Here is a 14,145-nt window from a genome sequence, read left to right as displayed (position 1 = left end):
TCATATTTTTCAACATCACTTAACATCTTTAACATCAATTCTTCATAGAAGATGGTGTCTAATAAGACAACCCCTCCCCCCTTATCAGCAGGTCTTATAGTTAGCAACCAATCTTTAATTAAATTCTCTAGTGCTTGATGTTCATCATTGTTGAGATTATAAAAGATTTTTCCACATTTTTTACCTCTCCTTACATCTGTGAAATATTTATAAAAATCATTCTAACACTTTTGTACAAAGCAACTAACATTTGGCAGAGCTTCTGGTACAAAAACACTTTTTTTCTTAAAGCATGTATCATTAATAACATCATATTCTGTTAAAGTATATTTATACATCATTTTCAAAGTTAAAGTTCTTGCAAACATTCGCAAATCTGTTAAAAGCTCTGCTAGCTTGCTACCCTGAGAGGGAATGAATGAAAGTCCCTTATTTAGCAAGCTATGTTCACTTTTTGTAAGAGAATGGCTCGATAAATTAAAAACAAGTTCATTTAGTGGCGCTGTCTTCTTCTTTCTTCCACGGCTTCCTCCGAAAACTTCCTCTTCCTTCTCCCTCTGCTGTTTGATCTCATCCTGTTCTGATGGCGATACTGGACTGGTAAAGGTAAAAAACCTTGTGGTGTCATGGTCATGGTCACTTTGGGTCTCGCTCCATTAATAAAACCAGGTTGTTGCAAACCTTCCTGGTTAGGAGGTGGAGTATCCAAAACCTCTGTTGCTGCTGAGCGCGTTGCATACTCATTAATAATTGTATTAGTTTGAGGCGGGTCCATCAGTTCTAACTGTGATGAACCATTTAAAGTGGAAATGCCATTGTTGATGTGCAAAGTACTGACATCTGTTCCAGGAGAGCGTTGAGCCACCTCTGCATAAGAATTTCTTTGCCCTGATGACTGGGCATTGTTTCTTGGCCAAACAAAGATCTGTCCTGAAACAAAGTCATTGTAATCTCTCAAGAGTTTTTTATGTTTCAGCTGTTGCAGTCTTTCTCCAAATGCAATGACTTGTACAAACATCCCCTCTAGTTTTTTGTGATAGATTTCCCCTTTAAACCGTTTCAACAAGTCTCTATGCAAATCATCTGCTTTCACTGTTAATTAATTTTCAATGGGAGTAAAGTACTCTTATCAGCAAGTTTATATACTGTTTACTGAAACCAATGTTTAATTCTTGCCACTTCTTTAATAGTATAGGATGCGTTTCACCATAAGTAGGCATGCAAAGTATACGCATGCCTCTGGGGATAACGTTGAGGTGAAGTCAGGCTTCAAGATGCCATCTCTGCCAAATCAGTCTATTCAGTTTATATAAGACATTTTCCAATTCCCTTAAGTTGGAATAAAACTCCTTATGAACTGGTACAGTACCTGTCTCAGTAGTGGCTGGTAGATGTAATTCTAGATTCAGTAATGGATTGTCTTGTTGACGGATAACTTCTTTCCATTTGTTGGTATGTTCCGCTGGTATCGGATTATAGTCAAGCTCAACTGGCAAATTTTCCATCATGTGAAGGTAACAGAATCCCAGAGCAACCAGAAATATCAGTAAAAAACAGACAGTTACCATCCAAAGGATTCCACTTGTAGTAGGCAAAAAGATATCTTGTAAAAACCAAAGGAATCCACCACGATGTATAAAAGTAAAAAGCTTTTATTAAAATAAACAGGAATCAGAACGAGCACTTTCACATACTCCAAGTATGCTTCATCAGGTTATAATAGAATGTTAAAACACCTTAGCTTATATACTAGTTCAAAAACTAACAATTGATTCAACTAACCTCATTACGTGATTAAATAATCAATCATCTACTTAACTTTAAAAGAAACAGAGCATTGATTCTACCTTCCATTATTAACACAGTCTCGTATGTTAAAGAGGTTAACAAATTTTTATGGGAAAAATTTCCGAAAACAAACTACATCCAACAAGATGTCATAACTGCATAAAAATATATAATATATATAATATTAAAGATGTAGAATATATAAATGTGATATAATGAGTATCATAAAACATCATTATTAAAACGATGAAAATATGTATCAAATATTTAACATCTCTAAATTATATCTTACTAAAACGAAAATAATAATTCACTGTTAACTCAATTAAATTGTGAAATATATATTGTATTATACTTAAAATATGTATATGTGTATAAACAATATTTTAAATATTAAATATTAAAATAATAAAATATTTAATTAATCACAATTATGAAATACTTGAATTATAACTAATAACTATTGAATTCAATGATTAGTTCATTAACTCTGATGTTATATCAACTAAGACCATATCATATATTGAATTAATGTTAATAGGTGTATACTTTATTTCTCCCGAAGCTCATTGCTATACGTGCTTCTAATATAGGTTTGATACTAATAGCAATATTAAGTCCGGGTTCTATATGTGCCCATAACCTGAAAATCCATTCTAACTCAATTTTTCCTAACAAATTCATCTTATCTCCACCTCTCATAGTTGGTTTTATTATTTGTAAGACCTTAAAATTAAAACTATGATCATGATGTATATTAATATGTTTAGCTAGAACACTGGTTAAAGTCATTTTTCTGATCTCATAGACATGATTGTATATGCGGTCCCTCAACCTCCTGGAGGTTAACCCTACATAATATGCTTGGCATTTGGTACATGTAGCCAAGTAGATCAAATTAGTAGTATTACACGTAGCATGTAAAGTAGACCTATGTGTATAGTTTAAATTGGGTACTATAAATTCTTTCTCTATAGTAATTTACACATGCTACATTTCTGACATGGCCATGTTCCCATCAGGACCCTAGTATCTCTATTATTCAGAGATCTATTGATCATTTTATCAATACACAACCATCTCTTCAGGTTCTTGCTGATGTCCTTCAAGGATGCATCTGCAGTCATCACATATGGGTTGTCCTGCCTCAGGCAGCCCTACGGTCGGCCGGATTCCAAAGTCTGGGTCCGGTGTCGGCTGATGTCGCCCCTTCCCCGACGTCAGAGCGCCTGGGGTATAAAAGAGTCAGCCGACGCCATCTTCCCCAGTCTTTCTTGCCGCGTGGTGCCCGAAGCAGAAGCAGTTCGCAAGTGCCGGTCGGCCAGCTCCTGTAATTCAGCTAAACTGAAGACTTCAAAAGCTAAGTACCCCGTTGGGGACTCTTTCTTGCCTCAGCCAATGTCAGATAAAATTAATAATTGCTTAACTTGTGGGAAACAAATACCTCATAAGGATTTCCACTCTTACTGCCTACCTTGCCTAGGCCCAGACCACAACGTCTCGGCCTGTTCCGCCTGTGCTTCCTTCAACCGACGCACTCTAAGATATCGGTCGGAGTTTGCAGAGGAATTTTTTGGGGCTAGTTTTGCTTACAAAATGTCGTCGGAGACTTCGACTTCACATTTAATGAAGAAACGCAAGGACAAGGACCGACACCTGCGGCCCGCGGTTTCGGCTGAAACTGCGGCCAGGCCTACCGCTAGTGTCTCGGTTTCGGCTGAAACCGTGTCCTTGGTAATACCGTCCACCGAAACCGTACAACCGACAACCTCAGCCCCGGAGGCCACTACTATCTCGGTTGTTGAATCTCCTTTGGAATCTGGTGTCCAGGAACCTTCCGACACCGTTCCCTTAGACAAAACTACACCAGCACGTGGTGCAGCCAGGCCTCCTGCATCCATGTCTATTAAGGCATTCTCTAGGGCTAAAGCTGCTAAACACTCAAAATCTATGCCTCCCAGGGTTATCCCTCAGGGACCCACTACAGGTTCTCAGATCCTTAGTCTAGCAGAGGACCTTATTTCATTAATTAGGGTCTCTCAGCCTCATCCAGACAGGGGCTCTCAACCTTCTACAGCAAAGGCCCAGGGTTGAGCCCTCTGATCCCTCTCCTCAGATGAGGCCTCTGCTGGCTCTGCCCTCTCGGACTACCAGGAGGAGGCTTTTCGCCTCGAGGATTCAGATGCAGAGGAATCTATCCCTTTGGCCTCCCCTCCTGAAGAACTGTCTTTTGGAAACTTTGCACACTATGAGGAGCATTTCCAATGGCAAGGCCAGGAATTCTCTGATTCCAGGAAGAGATTAAGGACCTTCTTGCATTTGCCTCAGCATAGACCTTTGGCTATTCCCCCTGTTTTGAATGTCATTGATGATGTGTACTCGGAATCTAGCACAACCCCTGACACTCTCCCTCCGGCTCCTGCCAAACCTGATAGGTACTACAGGGTCCCGGAATCACATCTTTTCCTTTACAAGGCCCACTCTGCTGACCCAGAAACTATTTCCCAGGGCCCTAAAGGGGTTACAGCTACCACTACAAAAAATCCACTCCCCTCTGAAAGGGAGTCCAGGGCTTTAGAGATGGGGTAAAAAGTGTATACTTCTGCTACCCTTGCTACGAGGGCTTTAAACTGTCAATTCCATATGATACAGTACCAAGAATATTTGTTAGATGAATTGCATAAAAAGCTGTCTTCACCTGAACCCCTAGATCGCAAATCACTTCAGGATCTGGTACATAACTCTCAACAGGTTAGCAACCATTTTTTGCAGTGTGGGTATGATGCATTGGAAGCTTCATGTAGGTCAGCTATGACAGGTGCAGTTATACGTAGGCATGCTTGGCTGAAGGAACAATCTCTGCCAGACCATGTTAAAGCAAAGCTTCTGGATGCTCCACTGGAAAAGCAAAAGTTATTTGGCTCCACTGCTCAGGAGGTCTTAAAGAAATTTGAAGAAAAGGCAAAATCTGTACAAACAGTCAAAGATTTTATGCAGGTCCAACCACCAAGATTCAGCAGAAATTGGCCTTCCAAGAACTGGTTCTTTCCAGACACAGACAGATTTCAGAGAGGCAAGAACAGGCGTGCCAGAGGTAGAGGGCAAGCTAGAGGCTCCTACAGGGGACGTCAATGGCAGCATCCCAACCAGAGAGGTAATGCAGAACCTACAACTGCTGCACAAGGACAGACTCAATGACTTTACCTTGACACCGCCAACCAGGGCTCAATTGGAAACACCTTTGGGCGGAAAGCTTTCCTTATTTTCAGAAAATTGGCACATTATTACAAGGGACAAATGGACACTACAAATAATAGACAAAGGATACAGGTTCCATTTCCACACATTACCGAAAAGAAAAGGCATGCCAGACCTGCCACCAAATCAAAGGGCAGAGGCTTTGAAACAAATCTCCAACTTAATGAAAATGAAAGCAATAGAAAAGGTTCCTCTCGCAGAACAAGGCCAAGGATTTTATTCCAGACTCTTCCTTGTTCCAAGAAAAGAAAAGCAATGGAGGCCTATTCTCGACTTGTCCGCACTAAATACTTATCTCATTGTGCCAAAATTCAAAATGCTGACTCTACAGCAACTCCTTCCCATGCTGGGCAAGGGGTCTTGGCTGGTAACTCTGGACCTCAAGGAGGCATATCTGCATGTCCCTATCAGACAAAGCTGCAGAAGACACCTCAGATTTCTTGCAGGTTCAGAGCATTATCAATTCTTAGCATTGCCCTTTGGCTTATCTACTGCACCCAGAGTATTCACGAAATGCCTGGCATCAGTAATTGCACACTGCAGACTCCAGGGGATGCAAATATACCCGTATCTGGACGACTGCCTTATACAAGTGGACAGCCAACAAATATTGGTAAAACACTTGAATTATGCCATCTATCTTCTTCAGGCCTTGGGATACACAGTCAACATTCACAAGTCAAGACTTGTACCATCCCAAAGAATAACTTTTCTGGGTGCGGGTCTAGACACAACCACCCAAATGGCTTTCCTCACAGAAGAAAAACAAAACCAACTACTGGATTACTTCAAAAACCTGTCAAGACAAACTCAGCTGACTGCAAGGAAAATCCTGCAGGCCCTGGGTTACATGGCTTCTTGCATTCTTCTGATTCCTCAAGCAAGGCTACATATGAGGAAACTCCAATGGTACCTAAGGAGTTTATGGACTCGGCACAGTCACAGCTTGGAAACTTTGATACCACTCATCCCATGCCTTCAAAGGGAATTTCTGTGGTGGACTCAGGCAAGCCAGTCAAACAGGGGTTTGCCCTTCAGCAAACCAATAGCCAGCCAAACCATTACAACGGACGCTTCAGACCATGAATGGGGAGCGCACATGGAAGGAAGATGCATTCAAGGACTATGGTCACAAAAAGAGCTACGCATGCACATAAACCAAAAGGAAATGCTGGCAGTGATACATGCAATCGAGGCCTTCAGGTTATTTTTACATGAAGGCCACCTGCTAATAAGGACAGACAACACTACAGTTATGTGGTACATAAACAAGCAAGGAGGCACACATTCCTACCCTCTTTGCAGACTGGCAATGAATCTATGGGAACTTTCCCTGACTCTCAATATACAGCTGCAATCCCAGTTTGTACCGGGAAAGGACAATATACTGGCGGACTGCTTAAGCAGGAACATCATGGATGCACATGAATGGATGCTGCACCCAGACATCTTCCATCAGATAACTCAATCATGGGGGAGACCGGACATAGACCTCTTCGCCTCCCCACACAATCACCAGCTGGACAAATTCTGCACAAGGACATACCACCCTCAAGCATGGAAAGTGGACTCTCTCTTTCAGCTGGAGAGATCGAACAGTGTATGCATTCCCACCTCTTCCATTAATGACCAAGGTCTTACTGAAGATCAGGGCAGAGCAGCCAAGAGTGATTCTGATAGCTCCAGACTGGCCAAGACAGCACTGGTACCCATTGCTAAAGAGCATGTCACAGACAAAACCATGGCTTCTGCCACAGTGGCCGCTTCTCCTGACACAGCACAATTACAAAACTCTGCATTCCAACCTGAAAACATTACAGCTAGCTGCCTGGAAAATACCTTGACCCATCACCAGGATAAGCTATCCAAGAGAGTGAAGGATATCATCATGGAATCTCGCAGGCCTTCCACACGTAAGGCATACTCAGCAAAATGGAAAATATTTCACACCTGGAACATCTCAAAGGGCCTAGATGCAACAGTTATGAACATGGCACATATCCTGGAATATTTAGCAGAAATGCTCCACAATGGCCTGTCTTACTCTTCCATTAAAATTCATGCTTCAGCAATTTCAGCAGAGTACAACACGGCTCCTCCTGTCTTCTCTCATCCTCTGCTAAGACAGTTTCTAAGAGGAATTAAAAACATCAATCCTCCAAGGAAACCACCACTGCCTACTTGGGACCTTAACTTCGTGTTGGAAAAACTAACACTGCCTCCCTTTGAACCAGCAGCATCTGCAGAACTACAGTTCCTCTCATGGAAGACTGCCTTCCTTCTGGCCATAACCTCAGCAAGAAGAGTATCTGAGTTACAGGCCCTCATGGCAGTACAGCCATTTCTTATTTTTCATCAAGACAGAGTCTCATTGAGAACCAATCCTTCATTTATGCCAAAGGTGGTATCTAGGGTCTTATTAAACCAAGCTATTCACCTGCCTACCTTCTTTCCAAATCCACAAAACAAAGGGGAAAAGCTTCTGCACACCCTGGACATACACAGACAGTTGCGCTACTACTTGGACAGAACTAAAAATTACAGAAAAACTGACCAGTTGTTTGTAGCATATGCTACTGGTGCACAAGGAAAAGCAATTTCAAAATGGATAGGGAATTGCATTTGTTTCTGTTACTCCTTTCATGGAAAAACTGTGCCAGCTAACATTAGACCTCATTCGACCAGAGCCACAGCCACCTCCACAGCCTTCTTAAGAGGGGTGGCTACCAAGGACATTTTAGAAGCTGCTACATTGAGCTCCATGCATACATTCTCCAAGCATTACAACTTAACTTTATATTCCAGATCCAGAGCAGGCTTTGCTACGGCAGTCCTGCAGGGCATTTTAGCTACACCATCCTTTACATAGATCCTCCACCCCCAGATTGGCTATGGTATTCTACCCATATGTGATGACTGCAGATGCATCCTTGAAGGACATAGTACAGTTTTGTACCTACCATAAATGTAGATGTCCGATAGGTATGCATCTGCAGTCAGGTTTACCCTCCCTCCTTCCCCTCTGTGGTATTTCTTGGGTACATTCCCCTCTCATAGCTAGCTGGGGTTATCTATTATGGTGTATTTGTTTTATATATATGTATATATATATTTTTGTGCATGTTTGGAATTTATTGCATTTCTCCAAATTTAGCCGCCCTTAGAGGGCACCTGGCATCTGGGGCACGAAAAACTGAGGAAGATGGCGTCAGCTGACGCTTTTATACCCCAGGCGCTGGCGCCGGGAAGGCGACATCAGCCGACGCCGGACCCAGACTTTGGAATCCGGCCGACCGAAGGGCTGCCTGAGGCAGGACAAACCCATATGTGATGACTGCAGATGCATACCTATCGGACATCTACATTTATGGTAGGTACAAAACTGTACTTTTCTATACCTGAAGTGTGGTGTCAAACCTATTAAATCTCTCAAATCATTGTCTATTGTAAGATTATCCCAAATTTTTCTTTATGATTTCTACAATATTACAATTGTCATTTGTGTATCTAGTAGTAAAGGGTATCATGTTCTTTCTGCTATTAGATAAACGCTGTATGCCCTTATTGAATGTCCATCTGTCACTACGATCAAGATGATGTCTATTATTAGGGCCTTCTATGAGGCTAGATGGATAGCCTCTATCAGAAAATAATTCATTTAAAATTTCTAGCTGTTTATTTCTTTCAGGTATCTGGGCACATAACCTAGCAATCCTATTTTTTTGATTTTGTACTATATTAGGAAAAATAAACCGGGGATGCATGCTGTTATATTGTAAGATGGCATTTTTCCAACAAGGTTTTCTAAACAATTTTGTGATGAGCGAGTTTTCACCAACTTTCAGGATAGAAATATCTAGAAAGTCAATTTTTGTCAGTGAGTAATCTAAAGTGAACCTTAGAAAATCTGTGGTTGTTTCCAAATAAACAACTAACTCCTCTAATACAGACTGCTCTCCCTTCCACAAAATAAGAACATCATCAACAAAGCGTCTGTATAATATGATGTCTTTCATGTATTCTCTATTAAACAAGTGTTTAGATTCCCAATAGTACATTACAAGGTTCGCATATGAATTCGCACATGGGGTGCCCATTGCTACACCCCATGTTTGCATGTAGAGATTATTTTGAAACAGAAATACGTTATCTAACACTAAATCCAATAAAGTACATATTAATAATTGTGTGTCCTTATGCAAAGATTTATCTTCCAATAATATCTCCCTTACTGCCTCTACTCCATAGTCATTAGGTATGGTAGTAAACAAATTTTTAACATCTAACGATGCTAGTACTAAAGTAGATGGCATATCTGCTCCTTTTACTAAATGTTCAGTATCATTCAATAATGAATAAGTATCCCTCAAAATGGTGGGTATCCGTCTCACAATGGGTCCTAGTTTAAATTCCAAATAACTGGAAATATGTTCAGTAACCTATTTTTCTCCTGCCACTATGGGTCGCATAGGTGGGGGATATTCTGCTTTGTGCATTTTTGGAAGTCCCTTTATATTAGGAATAGTAGGTATATCTATCAAAAAATAGTCGTATAATTGTTTGGTTATTTGTCTACACATAAGTAAGTCATAAAGCGTTTCTTGAACTGCACTTATAATCTTATTTAGTTTGTTATTATTAATTTTCTCATATTTTTCAACATCACTTAACATCTTTAACATCAATTCTTCATAGAAGATGGTGTCTAATAAGACAACCCCTCCCCCCTTATCAGCAGGTCTTATAGTTAGCGACCAATCTTCAATTAAATTCTCTAGTGCTTGATGTTCATCATTGTTGAGATTATAAAAGATTTTTCCACATTTTTTACCTCTCCTTACATCTGTGAAATATTTATAAAAATCATTCTCACACTTTTGTACAAAGCAACTAACATTTGGCAGAGCTTCTGGTACAAAAACACTTTTTTTCTTAAAGCATGTATCATTAATAACATCATATTCTGTTAAAGTATCTTTATACATAATTTTCAAAGTTAAAGTTCTTGCAAACATTCGCAAATCTGTTAAAAGCTCTGCTAGCTTGCTACCCTGAGAGGGAATGAATGAAAGTCCTTATTTAGCTATGTTCACTTTTTGTAAGAGAATGGCTCGATAAATTAAAAACAAGTTCATTTAGTGGCGCTGTCTTCTTCTTTCTTCCACGGCTTCCTTCTCCCTCTGCTGTTTGATCTCATCCTGTTCTGATGGCGATACTGGACTGGTAAGGGTAAAAAAACTTGTGGTGTCATGGTCATGGTCACTTTGGGTCTCGCTCCATTAATAAAACCAGGTTGTTGCAAACCTTCCTGGTTAGGAGGTGGAGTATCCAAAACCTCTGTTGCTGCTGAGCACCCGGAGAAAACCCACACGAATGCAGAGCGGACATGCAGACTCCGCACAGAAGGTACCCCAGATGAGACATAAGCTGGAGAACCTCTTGCTGTGAGGGGACAATGCTACTTCTGCACCACTGTGCTGTCCAGAGCATAATCTTGTTGAGAGAAAAAAAAAGACTGAAATGTTGAAGTGCTGCAAGCACAAAAAAAATCTCTGCTTGTGTGTTTGTGCAAGAAAAGCAATCAAGAAGTTCAGAATCAGAGACTGAAAATTAATGGACTTGAACTCGACCAAATGTAGGAAAGCTGTGCAAGATTATATACTGCTTAAAAGGGGGAGGGGGGGTTCCCATCCTGAAAACTGGAAAGTCACGATTTATGGGGATCACCACTACCATTTTCCTCCTTCTTTTCAGCAGAACTTGATACGAGACAAAAAGCTTAGTCAGAGACATCAGCAAGCTGCATCAGAGTACAGGAGCCACTAGATAAAGCCATAAAGTCAAAGCAAGTCATGCAGTTATGGCTCAGAAGGGGCCTCCACTACTCATGAGGAATAGATTGCTGATTAGAGGCTAATGGCTCTGAAGCCAGAGCGATTGAATATTATTGCTGAATGTTGAAATAGGCTTTAAATAGCATTACACATATATTTATGAGTTTGTTTTGTTTCAGTTACTGCACCTCTGAAGAATGTCAGGAAACGAAGGTTCAGAAAAACTGCGAAGAAAAAGGTCAGATATCTATTTGTTCTTTTTTTTTTTTCCCTCTTTTTCTGGATTGGTATAGAGCAGATATGAATTTGCTAATTTTCCAGGTGTATAGTTTCTTTTCGGGGAAAATTGTATTTATTTATTTTTTCTAAATTAATAATTTTTTAACACTTAGTTTAAGTGAAGTCCATACTTCAGCTGTTAACTTGGTGTGTGCAGTTTCTGTAGTCAGACAATGTCAAAATGCAGAGCTCATCTGTCGGTGCTCTTCATTCCGTAAACATGCATTTTTGGAGCCTCGTTATTACTTATTACTGCAGGATCAGCCTTATTTTTTTCACACATTTGTCTACTGTCTCTTAAAAATATAGACATATACCAATGAAAGATTGTCTTGTTCCACTGAAAAAAAATCCCTTTTATCTGTTTCAAATATCTCTCTCAAAAAATTGGCAAGGGAAATTTTTATTTATTCTATTAATTGTAACTTAACTTCTTTCCAATCTTTCTTAACTTGTTACAGTGAAAAGCCTGGCTACATTACAGAGAAACTGTATGCAAATAAAGCAGTTATTTATAAAACTCCCCCACATCACATTTAAAATACTTATGACTGCATACTATACAGAACTAATTTACAATATTTAAGTCATGATTTTTAATAGAAATGTCAATAAAACATAATCTGCTTTACACTTCAGTTACTTTGAGTCCTTCAGTGTCCTTATAAATGTTAATGACAAAGTGGGTTTTATGCTTTAAAGTTCTCTGACAAGTTAAACACAGTCAATCAGTTTCCAGTCTGTTACTTCTTGCATAAACGTACTTCACACGTCTAAAATACATCTAATGGAATTGATGCTTTTCAGTTCTTCGTTTATTTACTAATTTTACATTGCTGCTGGTCTGCTTTCTGATCCTCTCAATCTCTGAACGAGGTCTGGGGTTCAAATCAAGGTACTCCGGATTCCTCTGGTCAGCTTTTGGATGTTTTTCTGTTGCTCAGGCATTTTCTTTTGTAATGAAGGAAAATATTTCACTGGCAGAGTCTCTCTGTGGGCTGTTTGATTGTCAGAAGATTGAGGAGAAAGTTAATAGTAAAAGAAAACACTGACACTTGTCTGGTGATTGAACCCAGGACCCTTGCATTCATTGTGATTGTCACTATCAGGTAGACCAACAAGGAATCTCTGGACAGCCATGTACCTCATTTTCCCCAAGAGCAATTTTTTTTTCTTTTAACTAGGAAACTGATGTTTGGAGAGACAAGCATCCAGTTCATTACAGGACAAACCATGACCCTAGTATTGCGTGATCAATTGAACAGGAAAGGAAAACACTGGCCCGTTGTCTGGGGACTGGCCCCAGGAACCCCACATTTGATGCATTTGTCACTACCACTAAACCAACAAGGAGTCTCTGGACAGTTTAGCAGGGAGTCTTGGGTTCAGCACCCAGAAAAGTACCATATATGAAGTACTTTAAGTACCTGTATTAATTCTACTTCAACATTTGACGGCAACTTTTGAAAAAGGTGTGAAGCAAAATTTGTCTTAAACTTTCAGATACTGGACACACACTTCCAATGGTTCTCAGTGACTGAAATGTGTGTAATGCTGTCTGTTATCCTGTAACTGTTTACTACCAACCACCCTTTCCATACCTGCTACACCCTCCCTCACCAACTACCCATTGCTACTTGTACCAAGTTTCTGTACTTCTTATTAGTAATTGAATACTGTCATGACTGTAAGCACCATAACCATTCATATTGGTGTTTTACATGGTGAAAAAAGTTTTGCTGCCAACAACCCAGATTCAAGAAATGTGTCGGGACTGCTAGAGATGAACCTTCTTGTTTGTCTTTTCGGCTTTTCTCGGTTAGGGGTCGCCACAGTGGAACTCCAGTCCGCTAATGATTGGCAGTAGATTTTTTTTTTATGGTGCCGAATTGCCAGCTCAACCTTCAGCGAAGGCACACCGATACACGCATGTCTTTCGGAGTCCACTCGACCATGGGGAGGACATGCAGACTCCACACAGAAGGCACTCCAGATGTAAATCGAACAGGAGAACCTCTTGCTGTGAAGCAACAACGCTACCACTGTACCACCGTGGCTTATTGAGAGATGAACCTTCTAACAGGCAGTTTTCCCTTTTTGGAGGAGGGTGTGGAGATTTACAGAATCAGGCTGCCACACAATGAAGGCCAGGAATGGTCTGTATGCTTCACTGATATATAAAAGTAGGCATCCAACAGATGTCTGACACCAGTGAATGCGTATTCTTTAATGAGTAAGGAACCACTGAGAGAAAATTCTGTACTGGAGTGGAATGACAAAGCCTGGCCTTGACTGAACTAATTGCTTCCTTATGATGCTTGCTGTGCACCATACTGTTATAACCCCAGCCCCCAGGAGCATATTTGCCCCAAATGAGTATGGCATGACATTGTAGTATTAGCCCACAGTGAAGTGAAAAGTCTGGATGTTGAGGTACTTTGCAGCCTTTGATGGTCATCCCAGTAGCAAATAAATAAAAATAAAATAAAAACAGTCAAGAACCTCACAAGTGAATCACCGATAATCTCCTAGGGATATGAGGTATAAAAACGGGCAAGGTCTTAAGAGGAGGCAATTCATCAGAAATGAAGCTAATGGAAAAAAAAAGGTTCTTACTTTGACTTGCATGACATACTATGCTTACCCCTACAGCAGAATGACCATTTAAAAGGAAGAGTCCTAAATGCAGTCAGTGACATACATCTCAATGATATGTCAGTTTAGCTTCTTTTCAGATTTCCTGAACTTGTAAAAAATCATTTTTACTACCAAGTAAGGTGTTTCCTTAATGCAATCCACAGTAAAATTGTTGGAGACAGTCATGACTTTCTTTTCTATATGTTTTTAAATGAACACCTTTTTTTAATTAAAAAAAAAACTCTTTGGGTATATTTGTTCTCCATCTGCACAAAGAATGGGGTGAACATATCACTATAGATGTCTTTGGTGAGGTCTCACATTAGGTGTTGTGACCCATTTTGGAAGC

At 40.2% G+C, this 14,145-nt stretch overlaps 1 protein-coding gene across 1 annotated transcript in view; it reads left to right on the top strand.

The window, feature by feature from the left end:
• Positions 1–14,145, top strand: part of TAF7L (TATA-box binding protein associated factor 7 like) — a 594,912-nt gene that overhangs the window by 50,791 nt on the left and 529,976 nt on the right. The window contains exon 5 of the mRNA XM_044057271.1: positions 11,060–11,118. Within this exon, the coding sequence (XP_043913206.1) occupies positions 11,060–11,118 (59 nt within the window). The remainder of the gene's footprint in view (positions 1–11,059; positions 11,119–14,145) is intronic.

Source organism: Protopterus annectens, chromosome 15.part0, assembly GCF_019279795.1.
Source record: "Protopterus annectens isolate FY-2018-M chromosome 15.part0, PAN1.0, whole genome shotgun sequence".
Taxonomy (NCBI): domain Eukaryota; kingdom Metazoa; phylum Chordata; order Ceratodontiformes; family Protopteridae; genus Protopterus; species Protopterus annectens.
This window is presented reverse-complemented; position numbering and strand designations above follow the sequence as displayed.